This window comes from Lemur catta, chromosome 6, assembly GCF_020740605.2.
Source record: "Lemur catta isolate mLemCat1 chromosome 6, mLemCat1.pri, whole genome shotgun sequence".
Classification (NCBI taxonomy): domain Eukaryota; kingdom Metazoa; phylum Chordata; class Mammalia; order Primates; family Lemuridae; genus Lemur; species Lemur catta.
The window spans coordinates 34,679,537-34,700,633 of NC_059133.1; the positions used below are offsets into that span (position 1 = coordinate 34,679,537).

Below are 21,097 nucleotides of genomic sequence, written 5' to 3' on the forward strand. Positions count from 1 at the left end.
GAATGATATGTCATTACTGGCTATTAAAATCTTATAACATAGTCTGTGTTAGAAAAACTTGTCCGTTTCATCAAGGTATTGCTTGCTTTTCATCTCAATAATACACTTTTGACTCTAGATAGGAAAACATTTTAACATATGAAAGAGCAGCCCTCCTCTCATCACTTTTATTACTCAAAATTTTGAAAACTATTTCTCAGGTATTTATTTTTCCAGATGAACGTAAGAAATTATTTTTTCAAATTTGAAACAATCAAAACACTAATACGATTTTTTTTTCTTTTTTTTAATTTCAGCATATTATGGGGGTACAAATGTTTAGGTTACATATATTGCCTTTGCCCCACCCGAGTCAGGGCTTCAAGCGTGTCCATTCCGGAGACGGTGTGCACCTCACCCGTTAGGTGTGAATATACCCATCTGCTCCTCCTCCCTCCCACCTGCCCGACACCCAGTGAATGTTATTACTATATGTGCACTTAGGATTTTTTAATTGGCATATTTAACTTATGAAGTAATTGGAGAACGCTGTTTTTAATAGTAGGCTTCCCTTACTAAAAAAAATATTTAAATTTTATAATTTATAGTTTTATAGTTTTCTTCAAAAATGTGACATAAGTTTAACCTCTAATATTTTATAATATTTTGAACATTGTAAGTGAACTAATTTTTCCCATTATATCTTTTACTCACATTAATTGGTTATTTATGGATTTTGTATATTTATTTTGAAATCACTTGGCTTAGAGAATTTATTATAATTTTTTTCAGTCTATTTATCTGTATCTTCTAGGTATGCAATATGTTTGCACCAAACAATGGCAATTTTAACTTCTGTTATTTATCTTTTCTTTCTTACTGCTTTGGTTAGTGATATTATATTTTTGGTACCTGATTTTGATGAATTTTTACCTCTAAAATCTCTCTAGTACTTTAAGCTACTTAAAAATATTTTTAATTAATTCATTCACTCATTCAGCTACCATTTATCTAGTACTCTTAGGCACTATGAAGGAGATATACATATAGATATAGATATACATATAGATATAGATACAGATGCAGGAGATGAAGGTCATTGAACCCTGTCTGGGTCTCTACTTTGTGTATGACCCTGAGGAAGTGAGCCACCACTGAGTCTAGCTGGTCAGCAGAACCCTGCCCCCTGCCCCCTGCCAACCTGCTTTCCTGCCACTGGCTTTACTTGGACCTGCACAGCGCCTGTTCCTGGATTCTCTTTAGCCTTGCTTCACCTGCCTGTTATGATACGCTACCTCTTACTAGTTTGCTCTCATGTGTCCTGGTAGCCTGGTTTACCACCTGTTGCTCGTTACTGTACTCTCTGGACCCGGTGTCTGCCTCCGTGCATGTGCACGCTGGCAGCTGAATCCGGCTCTGCCTCTGCATCTCCAACACCTGCTTCACCCCTGTGGGATATCTTGTTCCAGGTTTCTTCCAAAATTGCCTTGCCCTATCTTTTTCGTCTATTTAATTTTGATGAGATGTTTAAAAAAAATATGCTAGTGCTCACTTCAGCAGCACATATACTAAAATTGGAATGATACAAAGAAGATTAGCATGGCCTCTGCACAAGGATGACTTGCAAATTCATGAAAAAATACGCTAAACCCATTTCTGTCTCTGTAAAAAGTAAACATAATGAAAGTGAAAGAGAAAAAATGTTTTCTTAAAGATTCAGGGACTTTGATTGTAATATTTATTTTTGTTCTTTCTAGTGGCTATTGAAATAGTTGGATTTCAGTAAATAGCCCCCAATTTTTTTGTTTTGAAGGTATATGTGCTTTTAATAGGGAGTATGTGTGTGTGTGTGTGTGTGTGTGTGTGTGTACACTCAATATAAGGATTAAGCCATCAGTTTCGCTGCGTCCAGATTGTTGTGAACTGGAAAACCAAGTTTGTCAGAATATCTATAATGTAAAAAAAAAAAAAAAGACCATTGATGAATTACTTTTTAATAAGTTTTAATAAGTTGCCCAATTGTACAGAATTCCTTTTTGTCATCTTCAGTTGTTTTAAGGCTTTTTGAACACTATCAAGTTCTTGTTTCATTCTGGATAACTAATAATCCAGAACAAATGATATATTACTATATGCCAGTTTTCCTTGCTCTTCCAGCTGCATTTATCTTTGATCCAGATGTGTTTGTTTGCTCCCTGACTGAAAAGACATTTTAGCATGTGTAAATTGGTAGGAAAATACACTGTCACACAGGCAACATTATTTTAATTCTGCTAAGGCAAAGTTCAATTAAACACATTTGTTTCTCTCATGTGTAAGATAGGTTATGCTAAATGCTACATGGATAAAATTATGAGGAAAATGTCCTCATTCACAAGCAGCTGACAATCTAGTAAATGGAAAAAAGCAGTGGACAAAAATCTGCAAAAATGCCTTCAGAAATATACTAAGAAATGTTTTATTTAATAGTTATTGGGGGAAATGTAGGAGCCAAAGCATGATACTGGGAATGCTTAGGATGTGTTTTAAAAAGCAGTAAAATAGTGTAATTTGGTTTAGGTCTAGAAAAAAGAGGAACACTGTAGAGAAGGCATTTTCATGTTTGTGGATGCTATTTTTAATTACAATTTCCAATTCTTCTTTTATTCAATTTTTATTCTATTTTATTATATTTTTCTTCCTTCTATATCGTCTTCTAGTTGTCCTTTTCCTCCTCTTTCTTCTCTCCTTTTCTTACTCTTCTTCCTTGTTTCATTATTACTACAGTAAAGTGGTTGATAGTATTTGATTATATATACATATGCACATAGGATATGTATATAGAAATGCTACGGAGCTTTCCAACTTTAAAAACCTCTTTTTTTCTTTCAGCTTTATTTTCATAATTCTATAAATTCCTAAATTCCAGTTTTTTCCCTTCATTTTTAATATTTTAATCTTTGTTTTAGTTCTTTCACTTTCCTTCTTTAATGTTATTGTATTCATCAAAGAATTTCCTTTTTACTCCCTTAAATTCATTCTAAGAGCTGAGCTTACTTAAAGGGCCAGTGCAGTGGCTCATGTCCATAATCCCAGCACTTTGGGAGACCGAGGCAGGAGGATCGCTTGAGACCAGGAGTTCAAGATCAGCCTGGGCAACAAAGCAAGACCACCATCTCTAAAAAAAATAAAAAGTTAAAATTAGCTGGGCATAGTGGTGTGTGCCTGTAGTCCCAGCTACTTGTGAGGCTGAGGCAGGAAGATCTCTTGAGCCAAGGAGTTTGATGTTGCAGTGAACTGTGATTACACCACTACACTGCAGCCTAGGTGACAGAGGGAGGCTATGCCTCTAAAAAAAGAAAATAAAAGAGCTTATTTATCTCTTAAAATATTTGTGGATTCTGTTGCTTATTTTCATGTGATTAGCAGAGAATCTCTACTTGGGAACTGAGACATATGATGATTATAATCTTTATTTATAATAAACACTTTACATTATACAAGGCATGTCATTTGCATGGCTTATGGAAAGACCTGCATAGGGTTATGGAAAGAGTACTTTGTGGGAGCCACAGAAACACAGTTTTAACTTCAGCTTCCACCCTTATTAATAAACGTAGTTTGGGGTACAGCAATTAAGATTTCACTATCTTTCTTATAATATAGGACCTTGCTGATCTTAAAGAATTTTGTAAGGATTAATAGGGATCATGGATGTTTAAGTATGCTAAAAGGTTTATAATTTACTAAAATGACTTCCCAATCCAATAATACTTTTAATGAATATTTTAAAAGCCTACAGTTGTGACTTTAGAAATACAATCTTATTAACAGAGGAGAATAATGCTTTTCATTATCTTCTATTAAATGAGTTTTATTTTCAAAGGACAATATTGCAGACACTAATTCTGAATGTCCAGTTGAATCATCTAGAATAAAAATATTTCTTGATTTGTTTGTCAAATCATATTTTATGTTATTTGTGTACATGTCTATATATTCATTTTAATCAGAAAATTCCTTAAGAATGCACTTAATCATTCATTTAAAAAAGTATCAGTCATCTTATTTAGCGAACTAATATATCTGCCATAATTTTCTCTTGGGTTTGTCCATGTGAAACAGACATACAAATATAGCACTAATGTCACAAAGCATACAGTCTTAAAATGGGATGCATTATCTCATTATCTTACTAATAAACATTACACATTGACCAGCCTTGGTAAGAGAGATTATCTTTTTTTTCTTTTTTAGAGACAGGGTCTCATTCTGTCACCCAGGCTGGAGTGCAGTGGCATGATGATCACAGTTCACTGCAGCCTGGAACTCCTAGGCTTAAGTGAAGTGATCCTCCTGCCTCAGCCTCCTGAGTAGCTAGGACTACAGGTGTGCAACACCATGCCCGGCTATTTTATTTGTTTATTTTTTGTTTGTTTTTGTAGGGATAGGGGTCTCACTGGTCTTCATCTGTTGGCCTCAAGCAATCCTCCCATCTCGGCCTTCCAAAGTGCTGGGATTGTAGGCGTGAGCCACCATGCCTGGCCAACATTATCTTAACTTTGTAAACTTTGTTGTACTTTTCAAAACATTTTCATATGTGTGATCAAATCTGTTCATCAGAACACCTCCATAAGCTGGTGGGTGTACCAATTCATGTGGAAACTGTACTCATAAAGTCATTTACCATGAAATAGTACTTGTCCTAAGAAGGTAAGCTGTTTTGCCAAGACTATGCTTTATAAAGTTTTTTTCATATTTTCACTTTTTAATATTATTCATTTGAGAATTTCATATCATTTTGTGTCCTAGGCCTCTTTTAAAAATTTCACTAGGAGCTTTCTAAAAGTTGGTCAATGAAAATGGACTTGATTATCATAATAATGGTGTGGACTTATAGAATACTTTGCTGAACTTAAATTTCATTTTTGAAAACTAATTTTTGGTACAATATGTGGAGCAAATCACCATTCCTTTATGAAGAGGTCAAGGTTTAATTAGTTTTTCTGCAAAAGACTTATTATACATTTCACCTATAAACTGAAAGAAGAAAATTATGCGTTTTAAAGCAGGTTAAAAGTAGAGGTGATACCCACAGCTGCTCTCGTCTCTGGCAAACCATTCTAAGAGGCTCCAGTTTCATTTGGTTCATATGAAACACATGTTGCTCATTTATTGTACATGTGCGTCAACTTATTTTGACAAATCTGATCTAAACATGTTACAGATGTTCCTCATTATTTTAATTAGCACTTAGTAGCCACCTAGAGAAGTTGGCTATAAATTGGCCATTTCACATTATAATGAAAAGAAAACCTAGTTATCATTAATGTGTGAGTTTCAATTTAATTTCAGTTACAGTTTCTTGATACAGCTTGTGAGCTATACATATTTAATAAGTGCTCTGTTACAATTTTTTGTAATAAAGCCAAATTTTTTTTAAAAACATATATTAAATAATTTCAGGTAGATCTAAAATTATTCTGATCCTGACTAATGTCTTTTAGAAATTCATGTATTATTCAATGTATAGCTTGAGATCAGGCAGTAATATTATAACTTGAATACTTGCTAGAAAGTACTATTCTACTCTTACTGAAGCAAAATCTGCATTTTAACACAATCCCCAGGTGATTTGTATAAACTTCAATAAAGCGCTGTTTTAGAGCAGACCTAACGTTACACCTCTGCTTTAAGTACACACATGTACGTGAGTCAAACCTAAAACTCTATGTTCTATACAGCTGGTTTATACAGATATGATAGAAAATGTACTGGCCTGTAGATGGAACAATTTCTTTAAATCATTTAATATATTAAAAAGTAACTTACCAATACTTTCTGAAAGCTATGTTATCTGTCTTTCATGAATACAAAAGCCCATGCTGGCTTGCCATATATTTTCAGTGACTGACATGAAGGAAACTGAAGAACTTATAACTCCAACTTGAATATTTTAGAGTTCTCATCATTTTTTATTGTTTTCTGTAACTCTCTATAGTGTAAACCTGTTGGTTGGAACAGTATTAGATTGTATTTATTTATACTTCCTTGCCTTGAAAAAACAGGAAGCAAATGTAACACTTTTCAAAAGACTGCTTATGAGACTAAAAGATTTCATTTCTTGGTGGTAAATTCCATAATAAAATTATTTACTATCTATGGATGTTTTGGGAAATGATTATATCTTAATTATTTATATTATTAATATATAAATTATATCATATCATTATATAATATTTATGTGTATGGTTTTTATTTTATATTAAAATATATAACAATTATATGTTAATATGGATACAAAATCCAATTTTTATTTATATAGGTACTTCTGAAATCATGCTACAAAGTAATTCATTAAAATTCAATTTTATTGGTCATCACATTCTTTATGTATATTGCAGCAGAAATGAGCACATATCATAGAAGAAATACAATAATTCATACTATTTATTTTTATGACCATTAATTGAAAGCTGACAAAATAATTTCATATAATTCAAAACTTACTCAGTACATTCTCACTATTTAATAAGATAGGGCCTAAAAGATTTTCTTTAAAAAAAATCTCTAATTTGCTACAACCTGGTTAATTTCTTTGTTTTTGGTTCCACCAAATACACTCAATACTCAACCTCAATAAATGAAATAACGACCATAATCTCTTCAGAATTCTCTGTTGGCACCACACCAGCACATCATTAGTTTACAAGCTTGCAACACACTACATGTTATTATTATTGTTTTTATAGATTTCTGAGAAATCCTTCAAAATTGTTAATATCAAGTTGAATATATATCTAATAGGCAAATACTACAATACATGTAACTATGTATTTGAACCTACAATACAGTGGTACAACTTGCCCCTGAAAGTGTACAAATGTAGGCAGGCTAGAAAGGTACTCTATAACTTCATATGTGCAATTGCACTTTTAATTTTTCCATTTATTTTTTCAACCTGATCACAATGCAGTTTAAATAGCCCTAAGTGTCCCCAAAGAGCTACTGTGCGTTGTATAAAGGCTAAGTAATCCCTGCGGTGTCAGAGGGTTACTGTTCAGCTGTTCAGGATCATGAGATGATATCTCAGCACTCATAAAACAGAAGATTCAAAACACAGGGGTGTACGTGGAAGTACAGATCATTATGACAGTCCTGGAAGTTATCCACAAGATACGTCAACACCCTGGAGGCCAAAATAACCACCACTGAATCAACATTTACAACTTTTGTTCAAAATTAAATCCAATACATATGGAAAATTCACATTAAAACATTAATGCTAGTATAGTAATTTTATATTTGGCTTATTCCATAAGTATGGAGGACTTCAAAAACCTATGGGATGTCTTTTCTTAAACATTTTAAACGTATAATATTTATTCTGTACAAAACAAATAACTATGCTGAATTAGCTATTTTCTAAAACTATTCATAAAATGGTCAATCCATTTGGTAAGGCACAGTAAGGGAAGCATAAAGATTTCTTTAAGGTTGTACATTTCAATTCAGAAGAATGAGGGGGTAATTTTGGCCCCTGGGATTTGAAAATATCTTCCAGCTGTATTCTTCAGTCTAAATATTTACATGGTGGTTTCTTCCCATTCAAGCTCAACATCACCTATAACATAAAGTAACACATTACAAGAAAGTATTGAAGATGACAGTTCAAAAGGTTTAAATGTTTCATGGCAAATATACAAGGCAGACTGAAAGGCTATTATACTGACTTGGATTAGAGAGAAATGAAAATAATTGATCTGTGCACTAACTCAGTTTCTAAAACATTTTTAACATGTGGTTATTATGAAATGAATGTTCCTGCTATAGGTGGTAAACTAGTAAATTGGGAATACATTGTTTCTGTTTACCTTCCATGGCATCCAAAGAGTCCATCTTTTGAAGTGCTGAATAGTTAACAAAACAGATGGGCTGATTACTTCCCTTATTTGATAAGAGATCCAGAATGCACTGGTGTAAAAAGATATACTGTGCCTAGACACCAAAGAGAAAGTGGTTAAACAAATGGGGTGGAGATTTTTCTCATAAGAGAAGTTATATTGTTAAAGCAATATTGAATTCAACAAATGTTAAATAGCTAAGTTAGAGGCACAAAATTTACAGTAGTGTATAAATGATTGTCTACAACATAAGGCTTTCTAAATTCCTGTGGTTTCTTGTAGCGTCAAGTTTTCTTCTAGTACTTGTCATTAAACACCAAGCGTTAATATATTCTTTCTTGGCAATGATTATGAAAAGTAGAAAATTATATTACTTAAATTTGTTTATGAGCTTCCTTTTTTCCTGTTAGATCAAACTGAATAATTTCTCTTACAGTTTTCTTGTTCAAATGACTGTTGGAATGCAGATGCTAAATTTACTTTTAAAATTGGTGAGTGGGCATATCTGTACACCATCAGCACATTTAAAATATGCTTCACAATTCTGCTAATCACCTGGTCATTTGGCTTACTTAATGTCAAGTATCTGGTTCTGATTCATAAATACAAAGTAGTCGGCCACTGAAATATCCAAGCATCAGGTGCTGGACAAGGACTACTAACATTTCATCTGAATGTTTGGGTTAAATTCCATACCATCTGGATTCTTTAAATTTATTCAATATAATTCAGTAACCTATTAGCATTTCTGACTGTACTTTCCCAAAAGTAGTTAAGGCTAAAAACATGTATATTTTAAATCATCCTATTTGTACAAAGAAACACATCTGGCTTTAAAGGAAAATCACCAAATGTTTAAGACATATATACAAATTGACAATTAATTTAAATAGAACATCCTCACAAGTGATCATCTTTAGAGATTATATTCATATCTATTGCTATTATACCTTAAAACCTTTTCAGAACTCCTCTATTGAAATTATCTTCAGGAATTGTTGGTCATTATTAGGACTATCTATTTCTTTGTGGATTACAAAATGTTTCCACTAACATTTCATTACTGGAATGTCAGTTCTATGAGGGCAGAACACTGTCATATTCACTGCTATATTCCCATTGCCTGTAATAGTGCTTGCCACATAGTAGTTGCGTAATAAATGTTTGTTGACTTAGTCTCATTTAATTCTCACAGCTAGCCAATCTTTATCATTTAAGGTCAGATGTAATTCGGAGAATATCCAAAAGTCGTGAGAGGTCAAGTTATGTAAGTGAGGCAGATGATCCAGTTGACAAAATTCAATTTTGGTAAGAAATGAAGTGTTGTTATAAAGTAGTAAAAATCCTATTGAAATTGCTAGTAAGTTACTTCTCAAGGTAATCCCCAAAAGAATATTTTCAAGCATATGTGACAAAATGAGTAACATTAATTGGCAGAAATATGTTGACACAATATAATTTCTTTGAAAATAATTTAAATATATGAGTTCTATTTTTTTTTAATGCATTTGAATTTGAAGTCACATTTGATAAGTGAAGCTTCTGACTGTCCTGATCTCATCTTCTCCACTGGAAAGAATGATGAGTGTCAACTTTGCCAGCAGAGAAGGCTGAGATCCATCAGATGGTCCTACAGGTTCCAAGGTCCCTCTGCCATTGTGTGTTATTGCCAAGGAGGTAGTGTAGTGTTGTGAAAAAAGTTCAATCCCAGTTTCTACCCTAGTTAGCCATGTTACCTTAAGAATTAAGTTTTTTTTTTAAATTTCATATTACTGGGGTACAAATGCTTTGGTTACATATATTGCCTTTGTGCCGCCCACGTCAGAGCTCCAAGTGTGTCCATCCCCCAGACGGTGTGCACCACACCCATTAGGTGTGAATTTACCCATACCTCCTTCACCCTCCCATCTGCCTGACACCCAAGTGTTACTTCCATACGTGCACATAAAAAACAAAAGGATTAAGCTTTTTCTGATGCTCAATTTCCTCATATGGGGGACCTCTATATTGCGAGATTAAAGGACTAAACACAAAATGCCTGGCAAAAAACTAGGCAGCCAAAATATGTTAGTTTTTTTTCCTTTCACAATGAGTTCACACTAGCATGTTTTCAGGAGAATCCAGATCAGGAAAGGGACTAACACAGATTAACCCTTATTTGAGGCACCAAAAGTATGTTAGGATATTATCTTACTGCAGAGCATTCTCTTAGAAAGGACTTTCAAATCTCCTGGGGCTACAAGGCACTGTTTTTTGAATGAAAGGGATCAAAGCTCTTTCCTGGGTATGGGCCATGCCCTCTGATGCCTTTTAGTAGCAGTATGTTGCTGAGGTTCCTGCCTCCCCACCCCTGCCCTTGGCTGCTGTAGTATGTGCTGAGACATGAGCATTCTTCATAGAAGCTGGAATCACTCCTCAGTGCAACAGAAGAAAATAAGAAACCACTCTTATGCAAGGCTGTGCTGGTTTATAAGAACTGGAGCCAAGGGGTGATCATTTTCCCATTTTTCCCCACAAGGAAAAGACAGTAACAGGGCTTAATGTGTGGGACCTAAGACAAATGAAAGACAACTTCAAAGTGCCTGCTCTTCAGCAAGGAGGGAATCCAGTGAAATCTTGTAGGACACTTAGTGCATGCTGGACACTATGTTGATGACTGGTATATGTATACCATGCAGTTCTACTCAGCCACAAAAAACAATGGTGATATAGCTAGCACCTCTTGTATAATCCTGGATACAGCTAGATATTTTTTCTTAATACCAAAAAAAAAAAAAACAACCAAGCTAGTGAAGTGTCACACAGCTACCATACAAAAGAGCAATAACTCAGAAAGGCTAATTATACAAAGCCACAGAGCCAACAATTACCAGGGCTGGATTCTGAACTCAGTTCTCTGACTTCAAAAACCTTGTGCTTTCCATTCCTCTACCCAAGCTGCGACATTTTGCTCTGGCTGGTTAAACAGGCATAATGTATGAAGTTTATAACATACATTGAGTAATAAATTGGGTAAAATTATTAATAGAAATTCTTGAACACATTCTTTACAAAGTGGTATTCTACAACGTTGTAGAACATGGCAATTTTTTGTCAACTTTTATTATTTTAAAATCGACTCTAGACTCTAGAAGGAAACAATCAGTTGCACTCTGTATCTTATCCAAGAGAGCCAGCTAGAGAGCACTGCTCCCTGTGTATATGTGCACACCTAGGAGCATGGGAGGAAAATGTTAGCTTTCTAGTTATCCTTAACTAAAAACAAGAAGGAAAATAAATTTTAATAGTGGTTAATAGTTGGATCGATACTGGAACCCTCATAAGACCCTTAGCTAAGGACCAGCTATGTAATTTGTAGGGCCCACTACAAAATGTCAAGTTCCTTCCTCAAAATTTATTTATGAAGATTTCCAAGACAGTGACAGCAAACATTAAACCAAGTGCAGGGCCCTTTTGACCACGAGGATCTGTGAAACTACACAGGTTGCCTACCTATGAAGTTGGCCCTGGTCACATGTCACATTCCATTTCTGAAGTATCCTGAGAGAAGATTGATAACTCATTTATTCCCTTTTAGCATGTAAAGAAATGCATATGGATTACATTATATTACTTAGTTTTACCTACCCAATCTTCAGAATTAAAGTGGCTAAAAAAGATTCCTACAAAGAGGTATGCCAGCCAAAATGAATGACAAGAAATTGGCAGGGCTGACAGTTTTCATACTCCTAGAATAAACTTGTAGCCATACCAGGAGGTAAAAATAACAACAGTGTAATCAGATCTGACAAAAAACTAGATCACTTTTTAAAAAATTATAATTAATTCAAAATATGTATTTAAAACCACTATCAAAATGGAAGTACTTTGTCCTGTGTGTATATTTTCTCTTTTCAAAATCCCTAATGGTAATTTGAAGCCATAGCAATTAGCAAGGTTTTCAAAATATTGTTTACTTGATCTTTATCTCATGTTTCAATTTTTTATTTTGCTTGTGTTTCATAATTTACATAATTATACAAACTGCATTTTAAAAATAAATATATATCTGTATTGGAGTTGAATATTCAAAATTTTTCCTGAAAGGGATGTTCAGTCCAAAAAGTTTGGATTTCTCTGGTCTAGAGCAATATCTTCCTAAGAACTTTAATGTTCCATAACATGGTATGATAAGCTTATAGTCAAAAAGGTTTGAGAGAGTCCCAGTCATTTAAGTTTGGGAAAAGCTGCCCACAAGGGCTCTGTCTTTGTAATTGCCAATGCACATTATGATAAAGGCTCTAAGAAATTTTGTCTTTAAAGATCAGTTTAATTTCTTTCTTATTTTAGCAGAGAACTCCATTTTCTCATACCTTTAACAACTTTGATGTTGCTTGTATTTTCTTGGCCATAACTTGGAAAATACTGTTAACAGCAGATCTGTGTATTTACCGCAAGAAAATCTCTATTTGTGTAGCACACAAACTCCAATCCAAAGCTACAGATAGGAACATCTTGTATATCATAATTAGACAAGGGTTTGAGTTTTGGCTCTGACATTTTTTAGTAATATTACCTCGAAGTATCACTCAACTTCTTGAAACATCTGCTTCCCTATTTGTAAAGCAGAGCCAATAATACCTAGTCTATTGATTGATTTATTAGCCTTGCTTTACAAGTAAAGGATTAAATCGGGATTAAATAAGATAATACATGTAAAGGATCTAGTATAGCACTTGGAAACCACTAGACACTCAATAGAGAGTTTTTCATCTCACTGTCATTATACTGTGTGATTTTTTTAAAATTAAAAAACATATTTTATACATATTTTTTGCCTACAAACCAAAACAACAAATGGAAAACTCTCAGTTATTTAGTTAATAACATGCTACATAATCATTATTAGTACTCATATGCAATAGGAATAAATATGGACAAGTAAAATTCATAGAACCTCATTAGAGTCAATATTTTAAACTGTTTTCTCAATTATAACTTTTAACATGTTTACAAAAGGAATTGATTTGAATTCATTTTCAAGCTCCCGAGTTGCTAAATGATAAAGATAAATAAATGTTATGAATTATTTTCGACATGCCTATCGGTATAAACAAGTTAAGATGGGCAGTCAGTAACAGTGCTGAAGGGCGACTATGGCATGTGGGCTTTAGTTCTTTCATGACATCTACCAGTTGCCTTCCCCAAATATTATAATATAGGAAGAGACAGGGCCCTCTATCTTCAAGCCCATGTCCAACCAGACTGCTACCACCAAAATTGCCCATGTAGAAATTCTAGAGCTGACATCGGTGAGTACAGGTTTAAGTATCTTACCAGATTCTGTACCATGCACATTCTTTCACTTCTCAGTTCAGCTATTAGTCCATATATATCGACAAAATCATGGTCATTTATATGTTGTGTTAAGTGGTCCAGAGCAATAAAGACTCCAGTTCTTCCGACTCCAGCACTGCAGAAAGAGTGAAATTACATGAAAATGATTCAGCAAAGGGTTATTCATGTTGATGGCGATAAAGATAATGAGCTATGATAGCTCATTATCTTACAGTTTCTTTTCTTATTTGGAGGTAGATTTTCTCTGGAGCCTCTTTGGATTTTTATTGTTATCAATAATGTTTAACAGGGCAAGATGATTATCATTAATACTCTATCAAATATTGTGAGTTTTTTTTTTTTTAACCAGTCGAACTTACTCTCTTATTTCATGATATTTTAGGGGTTGTTGTTGAAGTATAGAGAAGATTTTGAAAACTCATTAAAAATTCTTAACATCAGAAACTTTGAATGAAACTTTGATTTAGTAGAAATGCTAAATATTAAAAATCTCAAATATTTAGCCCATGTAGCATTTCCTCTGCATCATGATGAAAACTGGTCTCCCAAGTGACCTTTTCACTTTTTTCTCTAGAATTGTTTTTACCTCCTGTAGATAATAAAACTGACAAACTATTTTCTTTTAAGTAATTACTTTAAAACTCAAGGTTAGGCATGTGCTCTATAGAAACTGTTAACTGATAAAACTCACAAGATTAATTCAGAAATTCCTATGAGAAAGATAAGATCCCTAGGTATTTATGTGGTTAAATAGGAAGTCAATTTGAAAAAAATATTTGAAAGGCCATCTAGTCTTATAAATATTACTTTCATCCACATGAAACTGCTATTTGTATAGGTAAGAAACAGTCAAATATCAACAATTTCCTATGCTTTGACCTTAGAAATTATGGGCCTTACAACATAAAACTGATTATGGCAACATGTACACACCTAAGTCCAGAGTTATTAGTCATTTAATCATTTAACATTTTTTTTTTTTTTGAGACAGAGTCTCACTCTGTTGCCCAGGCTACAGTGAGTGCCGTGGCGTCAGCCTAGCTCACAGCAACCTCAAACTCCTGGGCTTAAGCGATCCTCCTGCCTCAGCCTCCCGGGTAGCTGGGACTACAGGCATGTGCCACTATGCCCGGCTAATTTTTTCTATATATATTTTTAGCTGTCCATATAATTTCTTTGTATTTTTAGTAGAGACGGGGTCTCGCTCTTGCTCAGGCTGGTCTCGAACTCCTGAGCTCCAACGATCCACCTGCCTCGGCCTCCCAGAGTGCTGGGATTACAGGCGTGAGCCACCGCGCCTGGCCTCATTTAACATATTTTGAGTGCCAAACACTGTTCTAGGCATCTGGGGTACAGCGGTGAACAAAACAAAGTCCCTGCACTTATGGAGCTTATATTTTAAAGGACAATGGTACGTGAATAAGCAGGCAAAGAATGTGCCCAGTGGTAATAAGTGCCATGAAAAGAGATGACTCAAGTTAAGGAGTTAGAGGGTGATAGGGTAGGACAGGGTCAACAAAAAGCGTGTCTGATAATGTAATATTTTAAAAGAATCCTGCATAAGGTTAGCCAGCATACCATATGGATATCTGGGAGGGCACCATGGGGGCCAGAGGAAGTAAAATGAGAACAAATCTAAGTGAGAGCATGTTCTGCGTGTTCAAAGAAGATCGAGGAAACCAGGGAGGTGGGAGTGCAGTGGGGAGGTGAGAGGTGGCCAGGGATCATGGTATTGGCTGGAATGAGAGAGGACACAGGGAGTCAAGGATGACTCCAGGGCTTCTGGCCCAAGCAGAAGGGACTTATGGTTTAACAAGATAGGAAAAAATAAGGAGGAGGGTGATTGTTTGGAGATTGCATCAAGTGTTCTGTTTGGGACACATTAAATTTTCAGAATTCTTTAGTCATTCGGACTTGTCACGTTGAATGGGAAGCTAAATGTAGAAGTTTAAGGTCAAGGTGACAAGTTAGGGTTGCAGATAAATATTTAGTAGACAGTTTTAAAGTAATATATAAAGATGATCATTGATGTGAGCATACTTTTTTCTTATCTCTCTTATCTATTAAATCACAATTTTTTGTGATTTCTTTGTACTCTTTTTGAGGCTTAAAAAGGAGAAAATACTTTTCTTTTTTAATGGCTTTAATGCCAGTGGTCGTGTATATGCAAGATATGGGGAAGCTGAAGGCAGCTACTGTCCGTTAAAGGTTTTAGTTATCAATGACGCCAACACAAAAGCAATCCCTGACTTTAGAAGCAGACTGTTATACTATTTACTATATACTATTATGTTAAAATTTTTATGTATATGGAAACATTTTAAGTTGGAAGGGTAAAAGTGAAACTTTTACTTTTTGTTCTACATGATTTATAAATCTAAACATTGTTCAGATATTTTATAATGAGCATTTATATATTACTCTTATGATTTAAAAATCCAGAAATTATACAGAAAATGTGTAATCATTTAACCTATATGTTGAGATTTTCCCTCTAAATAAAAGTTTAAAATTGAATAAATTTGTCTTTTCTTACATACAGTATTTAACCATATTAATTATAGTATACTACTGTTAGAAAAAATTATTAAAAGATATTGTTATTTTTTAAAAATGTTTTTATTATGGTAAAAGATAAATAACATAGAATTTGCCATTTTTTACCATTTTTAAGTATACAATTCAGTGGCATTAAGCACATTCTCAATGTTGTGCAAACATCACCACTATCCATTTGCAGAACATTTTCATCATCCCAAATAGAATCTCTGTACCAATTAAGTAACTCTCCATCTCCCCCTTTGTTAGTAACCACAATGCTACTTTCTGTATCTATGAATTTACCTGTTGTAGACATGTCATGTTCTGTATTTTCCTCTAATCTCCAAACTCCAATTGTGAAAGAGATCCAGGTCAAGATTGATTTAGAGGTATCATATTAAAAAGCAAATCGTAGATGTGTCTAGAAATGCTAAATGCTAAATATTTGAAAACTGCAAGCTGGAACAATTCTATATTAAGATTCTATAAAAAAATCAATGGTATCATAATAATAAAAAGTCTAATGGGTTTAAAGACCATTTCTAGTGTTTAATAGAAGGTTCTAAAAATATCGCTTTCTTACCTGCAGTGAACAATCATAGGTGTGGTGTCATGTGCTCTGCTTGCTCGAACTAACTTCACAAAGTGAATTAAAGGAGCACTGTTTTCAGGAACCCCGTGCTCAGGCCAAGCTGTAAAGTTACACTGTCGAACAGTCATGCAATCCCCATGCTAGAAAAAGTGACAGATTAATGAACGATAACATTAAGTACCACAATGAAGGTTGAAGACAATTGATAACACACTTTTTAAAGGTGATCTTTTAAAAACAGCTATTTACCAAACTGAACAAAGTCTATTTTCATTATTTCCTATAAGAGAGATCTTTTATTGTTACAATAAAGAAAACTACCTTTCAGTATGAATGGAAGCAATAAGAAAGCTTGGAAATAGATGTTGATATAGAGTATTAATATCCAAATGTAGTATAACATTTTGTAGCACTCAGATTAATAGATTCTGAAATAATTTTGACCCAAAAGTTGAACACATTCACAAATTATTCAAAACATAGGTATTGACGGTCCTATATGTCAGAAAGTATAAAGACCTTTATATCATTTTCTGTGTATATAGCCACTTATAGACCAATAAAGTAGGATCCTGCACTATCTCTTCTGTATTCATTCTGGATTAAAAAGCAAATCAAATTGTTAACACTCAAATAGAGATGAATGTTTTAAAAAATTGCTGTCTCAAGTCAAACATTACAGTTTCTTCATTAAATAAATGAACCTAGTGATCTAATTGTTTTTCCTCCTTTTTCTGCTCATGTTTAATGCTAATTTGTTGATATACACTTTAACCATGTGATATTGGAATTAAACACAATGGCAGATATCCAATGAAAATTCTGTTTAGAAAACAATAGAAAAAGCATTATTGAATATATAGGTGTCCTTGAGAGGGGTAGTTCTAGAAGTTAATTTTACTTTATACATCTAGATCATTCATATTTTACGTCATGTTCCCTCACCCCATTTTTTTTACCCTTTCAATTTTTAGATCCCTGATGGTCCAATCTATTTGAACGTCCTCCATTAGCTTTGTAATCACTATATCTCCAAAGACAGTAACTGGCTTGTTGTCCTCTGGCCAATATTGATGGCATCTGATCTGCATTCAGAGAAAATCACCAGTCATAAGAGTCATTGGTATATTGATTCATATCACAGTTATTGCTACTAAGTTAAAATAGCTTTATAGATGTCCAAGTTATTGATGACTTACAGTACTGCCTGAAATATTCCCACATATGTTAACACAACTGTAAAATAACATTTCGTGAAAAGATTTTTAAAAACTTACCCGCCCTTTTTCAAAACACTGGGTTAGCATTACTAATGTTTTTGCTCTGGTTTCCCACACCATTCTCCAAAAATCTCCAACTGTTCCTGGTAGCGGACCTTGTGTAGCAATAAATTCATTTGGACATAAATAGCCCTAGAAGGATAAAATTACATACACTTCATCACTAGCTACATAGACAGAGTGCTTTATTTTTTGATCACTACCTGAAAAATAAACTAGTTACAAAATGACATAATATTTTAAAATATTACAATAAAAATTTTCCAATGTCTAATTTTAATCTCACAATTTGATATAGTATACAACTAATTGTTCTTAGAATTTATCTCTAATTATTGAATAAAACATTAAAACTACATAATAGTAACAATAATATTGAACCTTAATCAAGGTCTCACAAAGTCTGAGTCTTTTGGCAGGCAACATGCTAAGCATCTTATATTTAATATTTCAGCTAATTATTTCTTATAAAAACCTTGTGAATGAATACAAATAGTATCTTTGTTTCGTAGATGAAGATATTGAAGACTAGAAAGAAAGTAGTAATTTGCCAAAGTTCACCATTGGCAGTCTGAGCCCAGAGCCAGCTCTCTTACCCACACCACTATGTTTCTGTTATGGGTTGTGCAGATATTTTCATACTCTTCCACCAAGAAATTACTTATCTACTTATACTATGGCATTAGTATTTTACTCTCTAGAGCTCTGAACCAAGAAAAATGTGGCAGTAATATGAAAGTTAGTTTTGCTAATGCAATATACTCATAGGACCTGAGATCTGTCTCTACTCTTATTATGACATCTTTGTGCATACTATCAAATTGTTCTGAAACTTGGTCCATTCACCTGGAACATCAGCATACCACCCGAGTTTATATAATTGATAACAGTATTTGTAGATTTTTCTTTATTTTTTTAGAGGTGGGGTCTCCCTCTGTTGCCTAGGATAGAGTGCAGTGGCATCATCACAGCACATTGCAGCCTCAAACTCCTGGCCTCAAGTGATCCTCCCACCTCAGCCTCCAAAAGTGTTAGGATTACAGGCATGAGCCACTGTGCCCAGCTTTTAGATTTTTCTTAAAGAAAGGTACTGTATGAATAAAAAAAGTATTAGTGGAATGACATCTATTTCAAATAGGAAGATACTCTAATGATTGAGTAATTAAAGGTAAAATTTAGTTTTTTACATTGAAACTGTCTCAGTAGTCAGAAAATATAGTAATATAAAATTAATATACATTTTAAATTTCAAGGACCATAAAATCAATCTAACAAGTTTATTTTACTTTAAAGAATAATGAGGTACTTCTGGTGATTTTCATAAATTACAGTGTTAGCAAATGAGTTGCTGGGATAAAATCTTGAGTCTCTTAAATACACTATATGCATTTTTGTTTTCTAGTCTCAGCTTAAACATCTGAATATGTAATAAAAGTATAAGAATTTTTTTGTTGTTAAAAAGTAATATGTGTTCAATGTAGAATGTTTGGAAAATTCAGGAAAATATATAATAGATAGTAGAATTCGCCTATAATCTCCCTATCCATAGTGAGGCACCATTAATATTTTGGTTGCTTTCTTAACAAATTTAAAAAGTATGCACATTTCTCCATTCAATTAACATTTGTGAGTGATTGTTGTGTTCCAGGCATTGTTTCAGAAACTGGGGCATTCATCGCTGACAAAAGACATTAAAATTCCTAACCTCATTTATCTTATGTTCCAGTTAGGGGGGATAGACAGTCTCTATTACTAAGTCTATTAAATAAGCAAATTACATAGAATTTTTAAAAGGGATAAGTTCTATGAGCAAGGGTTTTTAGAAAATAGAGTGTTCAGAAAAGATTCACTGGTGACATGTGAAGAAAGTCTTGAAGAAGGGAGGGAGTGAACCCTGCAGGACTTTGGGAGAAAAGCGTTCTGGGTAGAAGGAAAGTCAAGTGTAATAGCCTTAAAGGAGACAGGTGTCAAGAATGTTCTAAGAATAGCGGGTGCCTTGTGTAGAATAAGTGAGGGAAGAGTACTAGAAGATGGTCAGAAAGAGCAGGGTACGGAAAATAAGTGGTGCTTTAGGTCTTAATTGGTAATTATAAGACCTTGGTTTTCACTCTGAATGATAAAGAAAGCCATTGGAAGAAAGGTTTTGAACATAGCATATGGTTTAAGACTTTCATGTGGGTTTCTATAAGGAGACCAGCCTACAGGGGTTTAAAGGTGAAAGGAGGGAGAATAGTTAGAAGGTTATTGCAACAATCCAGCCAAGAAATATTGGTAGCTTGGGTGGTAGCAATGGGTATGGTAAGAAGAGATTAGATCTGGATATATTTTGAAGGCAGAGCAGACAGAATTTGCTGATAGATTGGATATTGGGTGTGAGAGAAAAAGAGGAATCAATAATGACTCCAGAGGAAGGTAGGGAAAACTTCAGAATAAGAACAATTGTTTTTTGCTTTCCTTATTATTTTCAATGGACAGATGATAGTTGTACATTTTTATGGGGTACAGTATGATGTTTTGATACATGTATATAATGTGTAATGCAGTCGAAATCTGCTCTTATAGCTATTTGAAAATATATAATAAATTGTTAATTATAAGTCACCCTACTACAGTGCTTTAGGACACTAGAATTTATTCCTCCTGTCTAGCTGTAATTTTGGATTTGATATCCAACCTCTATCTCTCCATCTCCCTAGCTTTCCCAGCCTCTGGTGACCACTATTCTACTCTCTACTTCTGTGAGATAAACTTTTTCAACTTCCACATAAGAATGAGAATATGCTATATGTATCTTTCTGTTCCTGGCCTATTTCACTTAACATAATGTCCTCCAAGCTCATTGATGTTGATGCAAATGACAAGATTTCATTCTTTTTTATGGCTGAATAGTATTTCATGTTTGTGATATATGCCATATTTTTTTTTATCTATTCATCTGTTGATGAACACTTAGGTTGATTCCATATCTTGGTTATTATAAATAGTGCTGTAATAAACATGGTAGTGCAGATATCTCTTCAACATACTGATTTCCTTTCATTTGGATATATACTCAGTAGAGGGATTGCTGGATCATATGCCAGTTTTACTTTTAGGTTTCAGGAACTTCCATACTGTTCTTCATAGTGGCTGTACCAGTTTACATTAACATCAACAGTATATAATAATTCCCCTTTCTCTGCATCCTTGCCAGCATTTATTTTTTCTCTTTTTGATAATAACCATTTTAATTGTGGTGAGATGATATCTCATTGTGGTTTTGATCTGCATTTCCCTGCTGATTAGTGATGTTGATCATTTTTTCATTTATCTCTTGGTTGTTTGTGTGTCTTATTTTGATATATGTCTATTTGGCTCATTTTCCCATTTTTAAATTTAGTTATTTGGCTTTTTGCTGTTGAGTACCTTGTATATTCTGGATATTAATCTCTTTTTGGGTGACTAATTTGCAAATTATTTTCTCCCATTATGCATGTTGTCTCTTC

At 33.8% G+C, this 21,097-nt stretch overlaps 1 protein-coding gene and 1 pseudogene across 1 annotated transcript in view; one reads left to right on the plus strand and one right to left on the minus strand.

Annotated features, from left to right (window-relative positions):
* Window positions 1-1,523: 1,523 nt before the first annotated feature.
* LOC123640853 lies at window positions 1,524-1,637 on the plus strand (annotated as a pseudogene).
* A 4,674-nt stretch (window positions 1,638-6,311) lies between these two features.
* PTPRQ (protein tyrosine phosphatase receptor type Q) overlaps window positions 6,312-21,097 on the minus strand; it is a 189,965-nt gene continuing 175,179 nt past the window's right edge. The window contains exons 40-45 of the mRNA XM_045553305.1: window positions 17,610-17,744; window positions 17,292-17,417; window positions 16,324-16,472; window positions 13,179-13,314; window positions 7,833-7,956; window positions 6,312-7,582 (exon numbers count right to left, since the gene is read on the minus strand). Of these exons, the coding sequence (XP_045409261.1) occupies window positions 7,545-7,582; window positions 7,833-7,956; window positions 13,179-13,314; window positions 16,324-16,472; window positions 17,292-17,417; window positions 17,610-17,744 (708 nt within the window). The 3' untranslated portion in view covers window positions 6,312-7,544. The remainder of the gene's footprint in view (window positions 7,583-7,832; window positions 7,957-13,178; window positions 13,315-16,323; window positions 16,473-17,291; window positions 17,418-17,609; window positions 17,745-21,097) is intronic.